Consider the following 23,120-nt stretch of genomic DNA (forward strand, 5'->3'; position numbering starts at 1 on the left):
TGAGTACTAAGTAACATAAATAACATAATTAGTTTATTAATGCATCCTGCAACACGACAGTATAACATAGGCGCTCAGTACCAGCAGGTTTACTTACTGTGTGTGATATATTTCACACCCGAATCCACAAGAAACCGACAGGAACTCGTCCTCTTGCTCGGCGGAACCTTTTGTCTGCCTCCATGTCTACACGGACAACAATAACAGACGGTACCTTCACTCACTGCGCTTCCGTTACCCATGACACCGGAGCGAAGTTCTGACAGCTGATTCTCCGATCAGTTTATATCCACTCTGCGCCCCCTCCTCCCCCCTCCTCCCCTAAAATAATCACTTTTGAAGTTATTTTCAGCCGGAGCTGCCTCCCGTCACCTCCGGCTGGACACCGCCGCCGTGAACAGAGGAGGGCGGCCGATTATGGTGTTAGCACGGGGCGCTAGCTCCGAGACAGCAGGTAAAAAAAACACACACACAAGCTAACACTGGCTAGCATCGGCGCTTCATTAACAACTCGCTTGTGTCTTCGCTAATTAAACATTTCTTTCGTGAACCCGAGCACACGAGCACACGAGCTGGGACTGAGCCAGAGACGAGACCGGGGTTTCTTTTAACGCTCGGGCGTTGCGTCTAGCTAGCTGTGATTAGCGGCGTTAGCGGCTTGATGTTTAAGATTGGTTAACGAGCTAAAAAAAAAAAGTACAGCGACGAGGCGGTGCCTTAACTTGTAAAAGTAGCGTTATTTAGCATTAGCACGAATCCGAAGGTGTTGTCATGAGAGAGCTACTACGCACTTCCCCTTTTGTTTGACACTTTAGTTAGCTGGACTCATTTAGTTACACCCCTTTTTACTGAACTGTATGTGTTAGTCCAAGTTACTGTTGTTGTTGTGAGTATTCTGCGTGACATGACATCCAGGTAATCTGTGTCGGTGACTGACAGCCGAGGCAGGTGGGCTTTTCAGCTCACTGACACCTGACACCTCCACCCTCTGCACCCCCCACCCCCACAGAAAAATGAGCTCACCCTGGTGCTGAGACTGGACACACAGACTGCAGAGAAGCCAGTGAACTGCTCCCCTAGAGAGGTTGAAAGTCCTCTGCACCACCAGCAGTATTACAGTAATTACAGTGGGATCAGCACGACTGAGTTATATTATATTAAGTAAGTGCAGGGTGTCAAGGTGAGGCTGTATGGGTGCTGCTGCAGCAGGGAAGCTGCTTGCAGATGTCTTTGATAGTTTCCTGAATTCATGTTTTTAGATGACGTTGGTTCTGTATTATGTTTCTTTTCAAGCTGCCCTTTTTTCTTGATTTGCACCATATTCATTATACAGTGAATGCCCAGGAAATATGTAAACAACAGCACAGGGAAGAAACCCACTCAGATGGCCGTTGCGTGGTGTCAATAGTTGCACTAAGAGGTGTTTACAAGGAGCGAATGCCTTCATCTCTTGAGTTTTGACAATGTCGTGCCGTGGATGAAACTTCCTGCAGCATTGATTGATAGGAAAGTTGGCAGAGGCTTTGGGATTAAGTACTCTTTTGGCTTCTTATTAATTGTCTCTTACATTAGAGTCTGTTGAATATCATTTAGCGGTGGCAATATGCCGCTCATGCTATCAGATGATTTGTCACGCTCGTCTCCGTAGGCTCCCCTCTGTCTGCTACAATCTCTCTTTTTTTTAGATAATTAAACAGAGTGCCATGGATAAGATCCTTTTTTGTTATGAACTTCTGATTTCCCCGTTGCACGCAATGGTCCTGTTGCTGATTAGCCCCTATTGAAAACCACAGGACACAAGACTCATCACTCAAATTAAGGCTGTTAGACAACTTGTCTTTCCACAATAGGGAGTCAATTGCAATCGGCTCTTCTAATCATTTTCAAGCACTCCATTATTCCACCTGAATCAGTGTGTTTTCTCCTTTCTGGGGTTCTGCCCATGTCTTTGCTTTTCTCCATGCGTTTAGTGAAAGGTATTATTATTTGACCTTTAAAATGATTATTATTACTATGACTCAGCAGGTGAACCACATGTGGCCTCACACGTCTTTCCACAACAGGGAGTCTGCACATGGCTCTTCTATTCAATGTCAATCACTCTCAGATACTCCCTGGGAATTAAATGGTGTCAGTTGTTAGTGTATTACTATAGGCAGTATAGGAAGGGGTAGACCTTGTAATTCCTTTGCATCTCACCCATTAAACACTTGCCTTCTTTGTCGTCCTCTGCCATTAGAGTCATTCTGTAGACAGCCTGGATTGGTGTGGGTTGAAAACTTGATGTGTTGTTACTAGCGTGATGTGAAAAGGTCTCACGATCCATCAGTGCTTGGCAGCAGCACTGAACTTTGGCCTTGTAAGCAATTCATCTTGAAAGACCCGTTTTTCATCCATTCATTATCTATATCCACTCAATCTCTGCAGTGTTGTGAGGCAGAAAAGGTAGCACTGCAGCGTTGCAGCTGTTTGGAGTTGCAAGTTCACCTTTTGGCCTCGTCTTTGGACTGTGAGAGTGAATTATGAAATGATTATCATGAAAGTGCCCTCCTCCTCTCTATTTCATTATTTTTGTTCCGTGTGATCATCAGGCGTTTGAGCAGCAGTGCGGCGGAGCACAGAGCAGCGTGGGGCAGACCGAGGCAGATCACAGCAGCGAAGCCATGCTTACGTTGGCCAGTAAGCTGAAGAGGGACGATGGGGGAAAGACGGGCCGCGCCTCCGGAGCCTCCGACTCCACCCACAGGGTCTCCATCCGGGACCGCCTCCTTACCAAAGGTAACCACTTTGTTCATCGGGTATTTCATCACTTTCTTTTATACAGAAGCGAAACGAGCTCAATGTTTGAAGACATTGCAGACTTGTGTTCATGCTCCTCTTCCTCCGTGGATGTTTTGACTTCTATTTCTTTTCCTCTGCTTCTACCTCCCTCTATTCATTCCATGGTTGTGTGTCTTCATCCTTGGTTTTTATTCGTAGGTGTCGCTCTTTGCCTTGAGGTGCAGCTTTCAAATGGTTGACCTTCTCAGCCTTTGTCATCGTGTTTGTTCGTGTCATTCTCTCTCCTTATGCTCACCATCATGTTTCCTTTATTCTGCGGTCTCATCTGTCTTAGCTTTATTATTATTTTAGCCAATTATTATGACCAGTGAAATTAAGGTTATAGTTTGAGTTTTATAGCGACCTGGTTGGTTTACCCAACAGCCCTTTTTTGTTTAGAGGGATTTTGTAGCCAACAAGTACAAGTACCTACTGATACTGAGTACAGATAATACTTAATAATACTGTTGCAGTTCTAACAATAACTTTGAAAACACGTTTTATTTTTGTCAGATAATCCTCCCTTTCTGACTGTAATAAATTCCCAAAAATATTTATTTGTTAGATTTCAACATTCAGCTTTGTGTTCCTGATACAAAATGATTTTGAAGTAGGAATGTTAGTAATATATCATACAAAATGTAAACTCTTTCATGAGATCAGGTAATGCATCATGCATCTGGTCTATTTGAACATTGCACTGAGTTGATATTCAGAATTCTACATAAATCTGGTCGAGCATTTGTCAAATGCCCTCCAGTACATCATCAGAGTGACTTCTCTTTCTCTCTCTCTAAGATTGCTATTACTTTATTGAAGTTATATTTTTCCCCTCGAGGTGCTGAGGCAGTTTGATAATCACAAAGTCAAGTTCTGAGGCAGGGAAGCGCTAAATGACCTGGCTGAGGACCAGCACTTTATACCAGTCAAGTGGAGGATCATCACAGGCTTGTTGTAACGCTGATGTTTGACTAAAATCAGTCCACCTTGCGAGAGCACAGCAGGAATTGTAAAAATATGAACAGGCACCTGACATTTGTCAAGTGTGCTGCGGGGAACGGCGCTTCTTCTGATAAAAGACAGTTATTGGTCTCAAACGGTAACATCTGGGTATCATCCATGTACCTAATTACCTCCAAGAATGTGTTTGTTCACATGACTCTGGGAAATTCTCAGCATGACAACAGCAGAGGGGCCGAGCTCATTAAACCAGCAGACGCATACAAGCAGTGAAACGAGTGTCATCGATGTGAAGACGAACCGAGGGAACCTGAGCTTTTAAACGTGACCCAGAGGCAACAGAAGCTCAACAACCCTCTACTCTTTAAATGTCCTTCTGTCGGTTCTCTTCTTTCCTTCCTCCCTTGTGTTACCCACCGATCAAGTCATTCTGTGTGTGTGTGTGTGTCTGATTCTCTGCTCCCTTTTTCATGATTATTTTATTCTCTCAACAGAAGTTGCAGAACTTGAATCCAATCTCCCTAGTAAGTACACTTTCCACTTCAATACACACTGATCTCCTTTTACTCCGACTCTCACTTTGCATTCCTCTGCATGTTTACATGAGTGTTTATTCTTCTCCTATTTAATAAACAATTTCTACCATCATTCTTTCTGTTTAAGTATGGAGGGTTGTTGCTTAATGAGGATCAGCTGGGCTTGATGTAGGGGATGGAGATTTAATCGGGATAAAAACACCCGCAGGAAGTTGATGGTGGTGAATTTCCGTTATCGGGATAATAAATACATACAGTTTTGCAGGGAGAGCTTATGATTTATGATTATCTTATTATTTTCATAATGTGTCTTGTGTCAGTCTCTCTTTGAGTGGAGGCTTGCAAACAAAAAAAACTTTTTAGCTGCAGGTTATTTCCAACAACACTTTTAATTGTATTTTAGTGGTACAAAGCTATTCAGCCAAACTATATTTCTTCACAGAAAATTGAAAAATCTCTTATTTTTCTACTGCTTTGGATGCAAGTATTCATGAAAGCGTCGTCAGTCAGAATTATTGACTGCTTTTCATTAGATTAGAAATATCTCCCTGTAAAGCATTTCATCAAGGCGTAACACACCAAGATGTTTTAGATTTCCTCCTCTACTTTAAATGTTGTACTAACCTGGAGATGAGCCTATTAACACATGCACTTTGAGCCTTGGATGATATCATGCTCATTTTCATGCTCATTACACTTCTGGCCTCAGGACTTATTCATTCAAACAGACTGAATCCCCCAAACTACTGATGAGTTCTTGCTTGAATTTAAATGACGGTGTATCAGATCTTTATAACTCCGTTATCTGTGTGCTTTAGCTGAAGTTTGTTGTTTGTGGTCTGACGATTTTGCACGAGGAACACGGAAGCCAGAGAAGTAAACGATATATCCGTAACACGCAATGTTGACGAGGAAGTAAGAAAGCTGACAGGGTGTATGCTGGGAAATATTTAGTTTCGTACGTCTTCTAGTGTTAATCGACACAATATGGGCGAAAACAAAAAGACTACAATTAACTACACTGGTGTGCACTTTTCTGTGTGTATATACTGTGTAGATGTACCTCTGATTCTCAGAAAAACATCCCAGACAAAATAGTGTTGCGGTTGTTGGCCAGACTTGAACCCGTAGGGACCCGAGGTGAACAGCTGGGTGAAGGACTGTGAATGAGGGGGTGCACTGTTAAAAGAAAGCATCCTGTTCCCATGACGATAATGCTCATCCCGCCTGCTCTTCACTCCCAACAACAACAACAATGGAGTAGAGTCCTGTGGGAAGAGGGAAGGGATTGATTTGCTTTGTGGTGTGAATGTGGACCTTTAAGAAACGGCTGGATTTGTACCGTTCTGGGCAGACAGGAGCTCTAATAGTCTGCTCTGAATGAGCAGCGGTGCTGTCAAAACACCTCCATTAGCCTCATGGAAGAAGTGCTCCATGAGCTGATTTGTTCTTAAATTGCATCTATGATTTTGATTGAATTTGATGTCTCATTTCAGGCCTAATTGGTGTAACTGATGTGCAAGCTTTATGGAGAAAGTTTGGAAAAAAAACAACTAAAAATTAACTTTCAGATGTGCAGAAATGATCATCACTTGCTCTATTGAACATGCAGCCCACGGTAGCTCATCTGCTCTGCCTGATTAATAGCAGTAACTGTTGCACTTTTCATTCGCTGTTTGCTTGGCATTCATTACGGGTCTTACAACGAACAATATGTTTTTTATAAACACTGTTTGTTAAGTGTGTGATTTTACACAACAAAACAGGAAGGTAATTAATTCAAGAGCTGATGTGATGTTTTTTTTTAAACCATGCTCATGTGTAAGACGTTTTTTATCAAACCAAACGCTCTCCTTATGTGACGTCGTTAGCGCAGTACCTGTTGTTGAACACCAGGGGGGAATGTGGTGCCACAGGGAGTCCCAAGGCATAAATCCTGCAGTCTTTGTGGACAGCATGAACACTATGTGGCTCAGGGAGGATTTAATAAAACTACAATATATTATTGATGTTTAATATTGTTATTTGGCACAAAGGCAAGTCATAAAAATTAAAGCTGGAGCTTCATGCAGCTGCTTCTGGCTTCAACCTTTTGACTCTTAAAAACTAATAACCTTCCCCTCCCTTTGTTCTTCAGGTACATGTAAAGCCAGTTTCCCCGATGAGGACAAGCTGCATCATTTTCACCTGGCTGTGTCTCCTGGTAAGAGAAAAATCATCTTCTGTTCTTACACAGATAACTGCTTTAATCACGTCACAACTGCTTCGTTTATGGGACGCTGCAGTGTTATTTCTTTTGTGATGGGCTCTGAATTTAGTGTTCAGTTTCAAATCAACAATAATACAAAAAAAAAACAATCAAAATATAATTTACACAGACTTCCAACTAATAATTTGAGTTTGAAAACGGAGTACGATGAAGCGAAAGCTTATCGGGTGTAAAATAAATCTCATTTGAATCCAATTTAAGGTGTTAACTACAACTGACATTATGAATTCTGATTAGAAGTTTATGCAGCACTTTAATGCTTCTGATGTGGCAAATCTTTGAGTGCTCCCAGGTATGCATTCCTGTTGATTTGCATAAATCATTTTTATTGTACAGAACAATTATAAGTTCCTGAACATATTCCACAATCAGCTGATGGATTTATTAGTAGTTTAGCTTTTAAAATCGTGACATCCAGTGGTTGCTTCATTGGCTTTCACACCACAAATGAACCGAACCAGATTCCGTGTGATAGTGGACCATCTTTTTGGCCTTGCTTCGGTTGTTTGATTTAGCTTTTAAAAGTGCGAAAGCACCCCTTCGCCATGCAGCCACTGCCTTCTCATTTTGTTCTTTACCAGGAAATTATGCAGGTTTGAGTGTTGTGGGCGAGTGTGTCGTGTATGATGGAGTGGGAGACTGAAAATGTAAGTAAGCCTGTGTGTGTGTCCCTCGAAAAGGCACTCCAGCTTTCTCTCTGTTTCCACATTATTCCTCGAGTCCAATCTGCTTGCTCAGCAGTCTTCCAATCAAAATGGACCACCTGTCAAATATTTACCAACCGAGCACGCTGGTGTGGGATATCCGAACTCTCTGGAGAACTCTCTTGTTCCGCTCAATTCGTGCTCTCTAAAAAAAAAAAGTAATAATCCTGTTAATAATCCCTTGTAGCACCAATAAAGTGTGACAGATTCTTACAATGGAGTCTAAACGGTTATTTATTTTGTAACCTTCCGTACTTATGTAAAATGGTATGCATGTAAAGAGCACGTGTTGCTGGACATTCATAGGAAAACGCATGAAAAATGAGGACTAGCTTTTCGTAAGATATCGTAAGAACTGTGTGTGTGTGTGTGTCTGTGTGTGTGTCTGTGTGTGTGTGTGTGTGTGTGTGTGTGTGTGTGTGTGTGTGTGTGTGTGTCTGTGTGTCTGTGTGTGTGTGTGTGTGTGTGTGTGTGTGTGTGTGTGTGTGTGTGTGTGTGTGTGTCTCGTCTCCAGTCTAGTTTTCAGAAAGTAAGCAAAATCTGCAGAGAAAAGCAAAGATCAGCTATTAGAGAGACATTTTGGTGTCATGTTCTTGAAGAGGAGTTGATGAGGAGATTGAGCTGTCAGAGAAAGACTTACTCCTCAATTATTCACAACCTCTGTCTCTCCTAACTCACCCCTCCTCCTCCTCCTCCTCCTCCTCCTGCTCCCACACATCCCACCTTTTTCACTTGCTTTTGCTTTACTCCCGTAGTGTTTCTCTTCCTCATACCTTCTCTCTATTAACCTTCCATTACATCTGGTGTTCAGCCTGAGTTCATCATGTTTAAACTAACTGTGAACTGTGCTACTCTGGATTGAAACCCAATACGGTACATTAACAAAACGCAAACAGGCATGTAACTATGCGTGGGAACACAAATAAAGACATAGGAGCCGTTGTGTGACCTGTGAGAAGGAAAGTCTTTCTTTGGTCCGGTCTCTTTCTAAAACACTAATCAGGTAAATACATTACTTTACATCTCTCAGAAGTAGTAGAGGGGGAAAATACCACCTTGGTTGCGTGTCTGCTGTCTAATTTCCTTTCAGATTTGTAGTATGAGAAGATATATAAGATGCAAAGGCCTCAGGATGCAGTTATGTCCAATATCTCTTATATCCAAACCAATGTGAGGTAAACTTCATATGGAGACTTACGCTCAAGGCTAAGTGCTTATTTCCTGTGCCTTTTTTCTTTTGTATTGTCTTCTCTTTTTATAATCTAAATCTTAAGAAGCTCTGTTTACTTTACATCATTCATGAATCATGCTCCAGGTAATTTAAAGATTTGATTGACTGCCGTTGGTCCCCAAAAAGGCCCGTGTCAATAACAGAAACATGTCTAGCTTTGGATGTTTTTCAAGCTTTCTTGTTGGACTTCAGTTGGAAAGTCTCTTTTAGTTACTCAGACTTGTCTTTTTCCCATCATGCAACAGCTCTGTGGCGAACCCGTTGCTCTAGACCCCTGTGTCTCTGAGGAATGGGGACAGCAGCAACACCCCGGGGTGAACACATTCGTTTTGATCATTATAAAATATGGTAATGACAAAATAAATAAATAAGTTGCATTGTCTGTGTTTCAGACACGTTTCTAGTTGATTGGCTTAAGGATCATTAATGTGTTGTTGTGCACATTCCTGCTTGCTTCCTCTTTCATAGTGGCCATTTTTTAGGGGCAGCAAGATGTCAAGTTGTGTTGTTGGAAAAAGTAATACATAATGGCAGAAAGTATAGTTGAGTGCTTTTTTTTTGCAACTCTAGATGGCTCTTTTATTGACAAAATAATAGCATGTAGTCACTTCCTCTCTCAACACTTTGTACAAGGACTGATTTGAATTGTTTTTCTTCTCAAATATACAACAAACAGGAAAAGAACATATAACATTTAGGTTACAAACATAAACATTTCTGGATGAAGCTCATCATGGCCACCGATCTAGATACACCATGGGATTGATCAAGAGTGTCATCGTCATCAAGAGAACCAATCTACTGTTGGCAACTTTAATGTTGTCACTGTTACTGTATCCTGAAAATAGCACAAAGACAGATAATATGTGGAGAAAAAAATAAAGGTTCTTCTTCCTCCTCTTTGTGCTCCTAATGCCATTTAGGAAAAACAACCAATCAGAGCCAGGAAGAGTCTCTAACCCAGCTGTCAATCGCCGCAAACTCCAATCAAACTGTCAAACTAGGCAGCTCTTATCAAATATGAATAAAGATGCTGTTATTGTATTGCTTTTGTTCGTCAGATCCACCCGTTGCTCCTCCTCAGTCCAAATATGGTCACTTCCATTCACTGGTTGCAAAAATCCAAGAGGTCGACGCCCACTTCTTATAACCAGTCTGTGCTTTCAAGTCAATGGTAGTAAACCAATGGCCTTGCTGCACCAGTTCCAGTATCCGCTTGATGGTTAGTAGGCAGAACGTCTTGCAATGCATCGGTTTAGGATGCTGAGATCCGTAATGGGTCTGAACTCTCCCGAGGTCTTGGGAACCAGGAAGTATGCGGAGTAAAACCCTAACTGTCTGGTGTGAGCGGGGGCAACAGACAGTTCTTGTCATTGGTCTATTGCATTTGAATGTTGTCTGGCTACGTAGATGCTTGGTCTACGTAGCGGGCAATTAGTTTACCCAACACTTCTAGGTTTCAGTTATGATGCCAGTGTCGGAGCTCGCTTTGTTGGAGGTGTTGTTGTTTTTTCAGATGGAGGATGGCCAATGAGGCTAGCTACCGAGGCTACGTGGTCATCAGGAGTTCAGCTCTGCGCAGTAGTGTGTCACAGCTGCATGGGAGAGACAGATTCACACAGCTCTGCCAGCTTTCAGTATCATTTGTATTGCAGAGTTCAGCCGTATTGGGATAAACATGCTGCGATAGTGGTTGGTGATTGGTTTCCAGTTGGGCTGTGGTGGTTTAGCTTTTTTCCTATTAAATCTGGGTTACAAACAACAAACACGAGAAAAAATAAAGATAACAAAGCCCCTCATAGGGCAACTTTATTATTCTTTCAATGACCTTATGTTTTCAGTAAACAGAAGCATCGTTGTTTGTTAGGGTTTTCTTTCCCAGATAAGCTGTCTGTGTTGTGTTTGTAATTATGGATGAGTATCTGAGAGCTCTGTCAGCAACAGTAATTATATGTCCATGCCAATCATGCCCAATACCTGTCACTTCATTTCCTCCTCCTTCCTACTTGGCAAATCACAATTATACTAATTTATCCGGGTATAATTGCTAATTCCTTCCTCACATGATTTGTCTTTGTCTGAGATCAAAGGTGTTTGTCTGAACAGCATCGAAGGCATATGATGAACTGAATGTAGATGCAAAAGTCTCATTGTAAGGTTATACACTAAATAAAAACACATACTTAACATTTTATTCCATTTTTGACAATAAATCTTCCGAAATGCCACACACTGGTTATTTTAACCAACTAAGCAGCATCTTTCTATTTGAACTTTTGTTTCCTGAATATATTATGTCTACAATCTGTTTTCCCTTTGAGGTTGTGTGTGTGTGTGTGTGTGTGTGTGTGTGTGTGTGTGTGTGTGTGTGTGTGTGTGTGTGTGTGTGTGTGTGTGTGTGTGTGTGTGTGTGTGTGTGTGTGTGTGTGTGTGTGTGTGTGTGTGTGTGTGTGTGTGTGTGTGTGTGTGTGTGTGTGTGTGTGTGTGTGTTCTTACAGTATGCAGGCCCAGTGTCCTGTGACAGTAAAGACTGATTGTTCCAGTGTACCGAAGACACCGTGAATTATTTATGATCTCTTACAGCCGCTGTTAGTCAGTCGAGGCTATCTCTCTTCTGCCTTCCTTTCCCTCTTTCAGTATGTTGCTTCTTTTTCCATTTTGTTATTTCTCTTTTGTCCCGTTTTTTTTCTCTATCCATCCATCCGTCGCCCGCTTTTGACACGTAGCCGCTTCATTCTTTATCCTCTTTTCTACTTGACGGTCCAGGCAGCGCTTCTCTGCCTCTTCTCATCCATAATACAGGGCAAACTGTTTGTATAGTCTAATTAAATCGGACCTGTCTTTGTTGCGGTGAATGGAGTCCGGGTGAGGTTTTAGAATAGCCCTTTTACGAAGGCCTTATCTCAGATTGCTCAGTGTTTGTGTACTCGGACGGAGGCAGAGAGTGAGAGCGAGAGAGCTGCTTTCCTTTATTCCAGCTTTGAAAGTGTCGAAAACCTTTTTTCAATGACGTTTAAGTGTTATTGATACCGTTTCAAAGCAGTGTTGAAATAACTGTGCTATTTGACAATTTGCATGGCATTATATTGTAAGGTACATGTGGTACATGTAAGACTGTTAGGTAGGCATGGGGACATTTACCCAGGCCAAAATAGTTGCAATATACGTTATAACATATGATTAAAACTCTTAAAATGGCACTGAAAAAGACTGGAATCACTTTGCATTTTGGTAAGAAACAGATATATTCATAATGTCACAGATAAGACGCATCTTTTTAGTGGAAAAACTTCTTGAATTAGATGATTATTAATCACGAGGTCTCCTTGCATAAATACATTTTTTAAAGGATAAACACATTTTTATGTTTTTATCTTGTGTTTTTTAAATCGGACTCTAATTTTCAAAGGTCTACCATGATATGGAGCTAGACAGCTTTTTCAAGTCACTCTTGATATTTGTGGTAATCCCGGTTTAGGAATTCACATTTCTGATCAAATCCTACATCATCCCATTCTTATTGCTGAGAAAAATTGAAATGCTGGCTGCTCTGTACATACAGTGATTTCCTCTTAATCTCTCTTTCTTGAGTTTAATCAGAAATTCAATTTGTTAGAGTTAATTAAGAAGTTTCTATTTCTAGTTTCGAGCTATCAGTCCACCAACAGGCATTTGAATCTGATTCTCTTCACCGCTGTCCTTTCCCGACCGTGTGGCCCTATAAGATCACAGCAGAAACCTAAATGTTATCCAACTAATTAATGAGACCTCATGCTTTAAACGGATCCTATATCCTGAATGAGCCTTTAATTGGCTTAAGAGGCTGCATGCAGGGAGAGATGGGGAGAGATGGGGAGAGAGGACATGCATTGATTGGACAGCTTACAAAGGTAGATAGATGTATAACCTGGCAATTCACTAAGAAATGTCTAATTAGTGAGGTGTGCGTAGGAGTGATGTTTTCTGCTTGCATGTAGCCATTACAAGATGGATATAGAGGATTAAACCAGGGATATGTTTGACCTACAGAATGTGGTCTGAAAGGTCACACATCAGGGCCTTTAGTCCCCTGAGATACCTTCCTAGATTGAGGAACGTTTCTTCCCGTCAGTCCTCTCATTTCCTCTCTGGTCACACGCTCGGTGATCTCGTGGAGCTGGTCGATCTCCGCTGAGCTCAGACACAACCTGCCTTCGTGGCAGTGAAACCAGCGTTTTGCCCCACGGGAGGCCCTCCAGCAAGTTAAACCCTGGTGCAACCTTTTCTCATGTTGTAATGCCATCTAGTAGCAAACTATGCCAGTACACATTTTGGATGGATCACCTCGTAACTAATTCTCATGTAAATATTGCAGAGCTGGATTGTCATTAGTCAAATTGGACTTCATGGCTCTTTTTCATCTGATCACTGGTACATTCAGCAGCACACCCCTTCCATTTTTAAACGCAGTGCTATTTTTCAGTTGGATCATGAATCTTATTCCCACATCGGGTTCATTAATTTTGCTTTTTTTATTTCGCAGTGAAGAAAATACGATACTTTGCTGTTAATGGATGCACTTTCTGTTCTGTCCATGTTGCAAGAAGAACCTGTGTACTCTGTATTTGTGGATGTGTGAGAACATGAAATTAAAGTGGCGATTTACCCATCTGTTGACAAATCTGCTCCTTTGGCTATTTTCCAGTAAAAAAAAAGGCTACATAGATTAATGCAGAATGTCGATGACACATGTCTAAACCCTGAGCAGTAGTGTATGACACACTGTTTGAAGGCCCTCTTTCTACAGGGAATTGCAAATTTATGTTTTTCATTAAAGTACGTTAAATCCCCCCCGTCTCAGCTCCAAGCAGGTCCTCTTAAATATCCCCAACAAAGCAAACAATTCATGGCTACAGCTTAATTTTTTATTTCCTCCATTGAAAATGTCAACACACGCCCACCATCTGAAACCATACAGGATTGGTCTACACAGATTGATTATCAATCTATTAGCTAAGCGTCTAAAATTAATTATAAAAAGTATGGTGAGGTGATGCATCGACGGCACATATCAGAGAGTTTGTAGTTTGAAGAATAAACTCATAGAATTGCTTTTAATTAAAGTCCCAGTCGGCACTGAAGCTGACACTACCCTCTATTTTTTCGCTCTTACTTTATCGGCAATGATATGTTGTAGTTTCTTTCTTTTGACAAATGCACTTATTGTAAGTCGCTTTGTATGCTTTTTTGGGGGGTTAGTGTTGGGGTTAGGTTTATGGTTAGTGTTGGGGTTAGTGTTGGGGTTGGGGTTAGTGTTGGGGTTAGGTTTATGGTTAGTGTTGGGGTTACTGTTGGGGTTGGGGTTAGGGTTATGGTTAGTGTTGGGGTTAGGTTTATGGTTAGTGTTGGGGTTACTGTTGGGGTTGGGGTTAGGGTTATGGTTAGTGTTGGGGTTAGGTTTATGGTTAGTGTTGGGGTTAGTGTTGGGGTTAGTGTTGGGGTTAGGTTTATGGTTAGTGTTGGGGTTACTGTTGGGGTTGGGGTTAGGGTCTGGCTGTATCTCGGGAACAGTAAGTCGTAGAGACACAGGCTGAAGACTGGCACTTTCAGAAGGGTCGAATTAGGTCAGAAGCCACAACTCCCGAGTCTCAACGACCCAACCTTTCCGACATATTAATTAAAAAATGTAATGGGGAGGACCCCCAGACCCCCCGCCTAAACAGGACCCCCCACATATCAAATGCTGCTGACGCACTTCATCTTAAAACAACATTGTTAGCATTATTGACTTGTTTAAATACTTTTGTCAGTCCTAAATCTTTTGACTTGATTTATTTTATTACTTACTTACTTACTTACTTACTTACTTACTTACTTGCTTGCTTTTTGGGGGGCTAAAAGCATCAACCCCTCCGCTTTTGTTCCCTCTCAATCTGGTTACCGGCTCTGCGTCCAATGAAGCGGAAGACAACGCAGAGCTGGGGATGAGGCTGAAGGCCGGTTGCTGTCGTGGCCTCCGCCTGGCTGAACTCATTTCAGGAATGATTTGCTTCAACTGATATGAGCTGCTTGGATTAATGTTGAGTCTTTTTGTTCCTGATTGAGGAAGGGGTCAAAACAAGCTCCTGAGAGCTTAGCAGATCCACGTAACGTGCCCTCTGACAGATTTAAACATTTTAACACCGGTGCTGCTGCTCATTTCTGTGGCCTGCACGCTGTTTTCGTGGCTCTGCTTGATCTCAGAGGAGGAGCACCGATAAATCCACCACACCTCGAACTCAACAGGAAGTTGTGAACGCACATTTTCCCCAGCAGACTAATTAAATGAGCTTGCTCGCGTGTTAAAGACTACTTTTCATGGCTAACATGTTACCATAAACTCTTGACCATAAACTCGTGTTCCCATTTTCCTTCATTTTTATAAATGTGATAATTGGATTCTCAATCAAAGAAATCAACAATAGTAAACATTTAATTACATCGTGACCTGTTTTCTTCTCCGTTCTCCCTCATTGCCGCCTTGTTTCTCCGTCCTGCTTCCTGTGATTTTGCATATCTATATTGGATGCGCTTGTCCCTATAATGATTTTGTAATGTATGTGTGTCTTTGGTTGAAGTAGGGATGCAATAAATACTGTATATATATATATATAATATTATAATTATAATAAATATAATTGTGACACATAATGTAATTATTGCACCTGGTGAAAAGTGTTAAAGGGATTCAATGTGATGTGTGTAGATAATAAAATCCTTCCTCCATGTTCTTCCAGATGAGGGCTACTACCAAAGTGGAAGGTTTCAATTTGAAATAGACGTCCCTGAAGCCTATAACATGGTGGTAAGTAGTTCCATTATTTCTCATTATTTGGTCATAATTGCCCATCTGTGTGTTTTGTATGGATGCATGCCAGCCTGCATATGTTTGTCAGTATCATGCTATCTTCATGCTAAAGGCGAAGCCAATTTGATCACGTTGCATTACTTCCATGTAGACACATTTACATTTAGGGCATTTAGCAGACGCTTTTATCCAAAGTGACTTCCAATAAGTACATTGTTGGAAGAAAGTGCAACAGTATATCTACCAGACACCAGCAACGTTTAGTCAGTCATGGTTGAAAGTGCTTTTGCTGCTTTGTACACGCTGTGAAAGTCCAGCTACACAAGGACACCAAACACTGTCTCGTCTGAATAGCAATAGCTGTGATTTCATTGCAGTAAAGTGATGAAAAGGATGCCGAAATAACAACGCAATGACAACCATTTGTAAAAAGTCTGAAGATGGTTTGCTAGGTCTGTCTGCAAGACGATATGCACACACCTTTTAAAATGCTTGTTTTCTGAATGGAGTCTGGTTCGATCGGAGGTAGGCTATGCTAACACTGTAGCTGCTCCATCAACACTTAAAATAAGCTCATCTAGACATTTAAATATGGCAGCAACCTTGTTGTTTGTACCTTACACAGTCTCTGGTTTCTCCACATAGTCTGGTCTGGTCTCAGGAGGAGAATCTCAAAACTGATAGGCTTTCACGACACAGTGTCACACAAATTTCACGCTCGAGTTGGAACATTTAAACTCACGCAAATGGCCCACATTTTGCGTATTCGCCTAATTTGCATCGTGTCATTTCCGCCGGCCGTTGCAAAGTCACGTCCCTCCTGGTCTTTGCAATGATCAATAACTCACAAGGACAAATAAGTGGTGCCCTCAAATTATCAACTGCTGGCATCAACAACAACAAAATTACCATTAATTCAAATTTCTGTGTGTGTGTGTGTGTGTGTGTGTGTGTGTGTGTGTGTGTGTGTTGGTGTCTTCATCCCTGTAAATGTACGTTAACCTTGTATCTTAATCATTTACACACACACATACACTGTTTCCTCTACATGCAGCCATCTGTGGCAATTTATGACGCCTGTCACATAATGATGATTTATAATAAACATTCAATCACAAAAGGTTAATCGATTCATAGTCAGGCGTTCGAGTGGAGGACTGCTCCGGTGGCTGATATCAGGGAAGAGCAGTGTGTCCAGACAGAAACATTCATCAGCGTTCCTCATCATTATATTTACCTGTAATGAAATCATGTCGGATCCATAATAGTGTTAAATTGCACAACGACAGAGTGCTACAGGAATGAGTCATTGGTGAGATACCTGAAATAAGGTTAACACAAACTGAGACTATTCAACATTCTGTTCTACAGTATTTAATAAAATGCTCGCTAACAAGGGGCCATAAGAGACTTCAAAGCATCGTCATGCCGACTAACCTCGGAGTGTTTACTCACTCTCCTGTGACCGTGTTGTAGTTTGTTTATAGCCCGAATTAGTTTTATTTCTGCCGATTTGCATTCATGCTTCAAAAGTCAAACAAGGTGTTTATTTGCGGAGATTATCTCGCCGAACAAAATGTGTAAGTACCGTAAGCCACGCCGCTTACTTTCTGCAATAATAGAATGGAAAAATTCCATTGGCTTTTTGTTGGTCTACAAAAATACGTGATCCCCCGAGCACTCTATAGTTGAAACAAGCCATTTACTGTGATAATAATTATAGAGTAATTTTCCCAGCAGGGGAGTCGGAGTAACCACATCTTGCTGCATTTCATTGACTTCTCTTTTTTACATGAGGACCGTTGTTCGAATGGGTTTCCATCCATCAAATTCACCAAAAATCACGATATGATATACATGCTTTCCCAGAGTGAGTCTAACTGCAGTAGGTTTCACACAAATGAAGGTCGGAGTGTGAACGACAAGAAATACATTTCACTAAAGAGGCATGGAGGCTAACAATAGAACCTTTTCTCTCATTATTATTTTCACCATTCTCTTTTCTCTCTCTATCGCCGCCACGCTCTCAGTGTGGCGAAGAGAATGAAATACTATCACGTGATGATGAACAGATATTAATGTTAAACATTATGAGCCTTGAGTTTTGAGGGCTTGTCTATTTCACTGCTCACAACCGAGGAATCCCACAAAAACAGATAAAATGGGGTAAATATAGCATTCGAGTCGCATCATCGCCACAGATATTGTAGTTTACCTTATAATTATTTCCTTATTTCACGGCCTCGTTCCCTTTTCAAGGCCATTTATTGTTTTGTGTGTGCGTCTTTACTGAACAAAAATAGCTTTGATTGATTTTCAATAGCACATAATAGAAGATACCAATGAATTGGATTGGAGAGTATTTATTTTTATATGTAACCATGGAGACTCTTCAAGTACTTACATTTGTCTGTCAATTGTGAACCGTTTTGCTACTTGAGGAGGATTATTTTAACTTTAAACGTAAATCTGTTTTATATTGAAATAGCAATTTAAGCAGCAAATGCTTAAACAGTCTATTTAAACCTTCTGCAAAGACTATCGTATACAGATGATCAGACTAAGGTATGTATATGTTATTAAAAAAAGTGTTCTTTTTTAAGTAAATAAAAATGTCTGTCCCTTTTCTTGCTCATTTTCAGCCTCCTAAAGTGAGATGTCTGACCAGAATATGGCACCCGAACATCACAGAGAACGGAGAGATCTGTTTGAGGTAACGATGCAGACGCCTTCTTTCAAGTCCTATTTTATTTATGATACATTATTGTTCTCCGTGCTAATAAATGCATGCAAGCCAAATAAAGACTTTGTAACCGTTGGCATCACGAAACAATGCACACTGATGAGCTGCCGTGAAGTGTCTTCGATAGCATGCAAGTATCGTAAATGACCTGTGTGTTTCTTTTTCATTTTTATTTTAGCTTATTGCGGGAACACTCTATCGATGGCACAGGCTGGGCCCCTACTAGAACATTAAAGGTAAATACATTGCCTTCAATGAAAGAAAATGTAATCTCTGAACCCGTTGACTCATGGTCTGATGACAGGGAGAAGGATGGTTATTATTTGTCATAAAAGAAGGGTCGGGTGAATGTGAGACTTTGGAAAGTGCTCATAATTAGAGGGTGTGAAGATAGAAATCTGTTTCCACTCTTTCCAGTCTCTATGCCCTTTCTCTCTAATAAAGGCAAAAAGGTCCCATGATAATTACGAAAAAGAACACAAAAGGCCCTGGTGTCACACTCCTTGACATGAAGCCTTCTACGCTACACTTACAAAATGAGGGTGAAGGATGTGTTTCTGCAGGCTGATGAAAACACTGTGGATTCCTCGCAGGACCCAATGAAAACTCGTCTGTGGAGCCTTGTGAGGAAAACTTCACAATGAAAGGCTTTTCAGTTCCATGAAAAAGAGGGTCGAGACTTCTTTGGGCTTTACCTTTCACTGTTACTGAGGTTTAAAGGTTCCGGATTTGACTGAAATGATGTTTGATGGCGGCTATGGTGGAGGTAGGATGTAGTTGTGGGGTGAAGCCTTTCATGCTTAGTTTTGACTAACATTCTGATCCAGTCGACGGTCTGTGTTTTTCTCTGCAGGGGCGCAGGCCTAGATCAACATTCATCTCAGTCACTGCACTGGGATGTGATTGTAATTATGCAAATACGTGAATTAATGCATATGGGGTGGAAGTGCCTTAACAAGCGAATGGATGAGTTGGCATTGGCCTACCCTCCTACCTCCAGTACCAGATTCTGTAGAGGTCCAGATCGGGGGAGTCAAACATATATGGGCCGAGAGCCAGCAGGTGTCCAATCAGTCTTAAATAAATGTGGTTATAGGTCATTATGCAGTGATTTTACTGGCCCAGCGCGCTATGTGAGTTTAACACCTCTGGTCTGGAGGGTCATCCACTAAATCTTCTACTTCCTCTTGAGTTTGCTGCCAAAGCTTCTACTTACTGTCAAGATTTGTCTTTTCCTTCAGGGTTCTCTTCCCATTTTGCTCTTTTAGGTTTTATAAGTCGGTATCTCTTCATTTTTTATCCACAGCAAAAACCTCAACTGATCTGTGAGAGCACTTGATCAGGAAAGTCCACGTCCACACTTTCCACTATGGAAGACTGTGAGATTGTTTCAAGCCCTGCTTCACAGGCCAAGATCAACTCTCCACATCAGGCATTCAGTCTCTCAAACATCAGTATACCAATGACGGCTAAGGATTGGTATGAAAGTAGAGGATAGACGATGTTATGTAGCGTGTATGTTTATGAGGTTATCTGTTCATTCCTGGAAAATGATTTGCTTGAGCGAACAACCACTTGGTTTGACTCACGGCCAAAACACACTTGTGTGGTTTACTGTCAACGGTGAGACTCTGACAAGAATGAGATGGTAGGCGACGCAAGATGGAGGAAATGGAGCCACACATAATCAGACATTCTATCCTCGAGTAGAAGTACAAATACTTTGAGTTCAAAAGAACTGGTAAAAGTAGAAGTACTGTTTCAACTTAGGGAGTTGGCTCTGAAATGTACTCCCTATGAGTATCCCTATAAAGGACATTTCTACTAGCCATTTTTATTGTTGCAAGGTTAACTGGAACTTGCGTCATACTAATAAGAAAAAAATAATTGCTAATTCCCTTCCAATGCATTAAAACGAAAGTAACAAGCCTGTTTTGAAAATGTGAGGAGTCAAAAGTACAGATATTTGTTTTAAAATGTAGGGAGTAGAAGTGTACATTTGTCAGCAAAATAAATACTCAAGTAAAGTACAGATACCTGAAAATTCTATAGATTTAAAATGGGCCTTTTATTGACTGGAAAACCATACATCTAGGTATTGATTTCCAATGTATTCTGCCATAACTAAGAGCAAAATACTCTCTTCTTGCATGCATTGAGAGGGTATCCATCTTATTCTTTTCTTCCCTGACATGTTTACACCGTATGCAGACGATGTGGTGGTGACCGTGACAGGCGTGTAGAAACCATCACATCAGCTGTTCAGTGTCCGTTACCAAGCTGCGATTATCCCAACTTCTTGGAAGGGGTTTTGTAGTGGACGTAAACATGCAGGCCTTGTCTTTCATTTACCTTCTGCTGATTACTTTCATGGGGGGCTTGAATGTGTGCCTACACATGCTCTCTTATAATTACTTTTCCTTTCATCACAAACACACACACACACATGTCGTCCCTTTTTCTGCTGTTTTATTCTCTTTGGCCGATCCTGCGGAGCATCTCCAGCGCAATACACTGGTGATACATACAGAAATAAAAAAAAAATAGCAAGTCATGTCAAATATAACAGTATTTTCATCATTTAAGAATGAATCGTAAAATGCGTATTTGATGATTATATATATAACTCACCCTCGGCGTGTCTTTTATAACCCTCTTAGATGTGCGTTCTTGTTGTTTTCAGTGCTTCTCTTCTTCAGCCTTGATTCCAAGCACTGCAAGGAAAGCAGCTTTGCATACAGAATACGTGCTTACCTTTCCTTATGTTCGTATTCATTATAGCAATAATAACCAGCGAGCACGTAGTCGGGCTTAAGACTCTCTGGCATTAAAGCGAAGGCGTTCTTGGCACGGATGCATTTGTGCAACGTTTCACTACAAACATACATGAAGTAACAGCCGCCGTATCGGCTCTCTGTGAAAGATAACGAAGTGGAGACGTTTCAAACTGTTGCTGGTTTCCTGGTGCGACAAAGAGATTCTGCAGCTCGAAGAGATGAGTTCCTTTTAACGAAGCCTTTTCAAGGCAGGACTGCTGTGTGTCGTTATTCCGCCTCGCTGTATGGAGATAGAATTGGGTGGACAGTGTTGTGAGGGACTACACACACACACATATACACACACACACACACACTCATGTAACCTGTAGAGATGCACAATATTCAACAAGCCCACGGTTCGGCTCGCTTTGTACATCAGGGAGAAGAAAATCCAAAATGTTTTCAATGTGTTTGGACTTGAAACTCTAAACAGAATGATTGATTGATATTTATTTTATTATATGAAGAAATCACACTGATCGTATACGTTATAAGGGCAGGCTAATTAATGGTCAGACCTGTGTTCAGAATGTCTTTAATAAGCTGTATTTAATCGTGTTGCAATGGTTCATGTTCCGTTTGTACGTCATTGAATGTAAAAAAGCAAAGCCATCATCTAGATGCAGCAGTGACAAAGTTCATACTTACATGTGTAAGCATGTACTTTTCATATGTTAATAATGTTGGTAAATTCAACTTTTTAAAACTCATCCAACCTCAATTGATCCATAACTTATAGACAGATTAAAAAAGCTTTTTTGTCTCAAATCTGACTAGTGATGAATCGATGGCATACACTGACATGATCCTTTTGTTGAGCAATAAGGAGTTCACCTCCGATGGAAAGTACAGTGACCTTTCGATGCTGCTCATATATGTGTTTTTTTGGCTATTCGGTCTCGAGTCGTCGGATGTTTGTAACTCGTGGTCCAAGTTTAAATCCAGTCCATCGCTGTTTACTTAAACGCAGATGTGTGTGTCGTGGTGTGAGAGCGGTCAGACTCGGGGCTCCTGTGTGTCACAAACGTGTGTGAGGAAAAAGAGAGTGCAAAAGCTGTGTGTCAGGAAGCATTGCGTTAGTGTTAGAGCGGGTGATGACGTCCCTCTTCTGTCACCACTTTCAGACAGCAAGCGCCCACTGCGTCCGCTGTTTGCCGCTGCATTTAGTTTGTTCCACTTATTCAACGTTCATCGCGTGACCATGGCAACCGCAGAAACGGGGAAGAGAAGCTATGCCGGAGCTGATCTTACTGGCTTGAATTATACACCTGCCTGCAGAGAGCAGACGGCTCTATTAAGAGAATGCAGAACTTTTCCTCTATTTGAAGTCGCAGTCTGCTCTCTTTAGCTTTGTGAGGTTTTTTTTACCAAAAGTTTTAACTTGTATTTGCAATATTATTAAATAATACTTGAAGACGCCATCTTCAGGCTACCAAGACCCCCCTGCTGTGAAATAAGTGCAGTGTCCCAAAACCCTTCATACTGATTCTTAGCTGATTTTTAGTTTAGCTCTGTAGTATTCACACGGAGAAATGAGAGAAAATAAAGTGGAATCAAACCAGACGGCAATGCAATCAGAGGTTGTGTTGTCTTAATTTCACTGCAACCTTCTACATGGAAGAACAAACTTTGAAAATGCACAACTCAGTTTCTTAAATAGTATACCAGCCATTGCACGACGCCTCTAGTAACAGGCTGGCGCTAATTATAGCTGATAGTGTGGTTTCAGTTCACCGGGGATGAAACGGATGGAATGTTTGTTTTCTCTCAGTTTGTAAATGAAATCTATTGGTGTTGCCCCGGAGACGGGGAGCAGGACGTTCTGCTCGTTCAAAGCTTCACGCAATTATGTAAATCAAATCAACAGGTGTGTGTATTGATTAACCTTTTGTGAATGAATGTTTATTATGAATCATCATTATGTGACAGGCGTCATAAACCGCCACAGATGGCTGCATGTAGAGGAAAACTGTGTGTTTTCATTCATATTTAAACTGATGCAGTTTGATTTGATCATTCATGTCTTGTTCTCTCTTCTTTCCCAGGACGTTGTCTGGGGATTGAACTCCTTGTTTACTGTAAGTTTTGCTTGTTTTTACTTCATTAATGTGGCTTTGTTGTTGGAAATTAAATTATCTAAAGATAAATATAGATAAAAATGTAGATTTGTCCTCACAGTTGGACGATTGTGCTGATTTTATGGAAAATGAAA

At 41.1% G+C, this 23,120-nt stretch overlaps 1 protein-coding gene across 1 annotated transcript in view; it reads left to right on the plus strand.

Annotated features, from left to right (window-relative positions):
- Positions 1–227: 227 nt before the first annotated feature.
- The window catches only part of ube2f (ubiquitin-conjugating enzyme E2F (putative)), a 36,458-nt gene continuing 13,565 nt past the window's right edge, over positions 228–23,120 (plus strand). The window contains exons 1-8 of the mRNA XM_084022904.1: positions 228–454; positions 2,592–2,778; positions 4,275–4,304; positions 6,454–6,519; positions 15,276–15,343; positions 17,989–18,059; positions 18,268–18,325; positions 22,954–22,986. Of these exons, the coding sequence (XP_083879030.1) occupies positions 2,664–2,778; positions 4,275–4,304; positions 6,454–6,519; positions 15,276–15,343; positions 17,989–18,059; positions 18,268–18,325; positions 22,954–22,986 (441 nt within the window). The 5' untranslated portion in view covers positions 228–454; positions 2,592–2,663. The remainder of the gene's footprint in view (positions 455–2,591; positions 2,779–4,274; positions 4,305–6,453; positions 6,520–15,275; positions 15,344–17,988; positions 18,060–18,267; positions 18,326–22,953; positions 22,987–23,120) is intronic.

This window comes from Eutrigla gurnardus, assembly GCF_963514095.1.
Source record: "Eutrigla gurnardus genome assembly, chromosome: 12".
In the NCBI taxonomy this organism is placed as follows: Eukaryota; Metazoa; Chordata; class Actinopteri; order Perciformes; family Triglidae; genus Eutrigla; species Eutrigla gurnardus.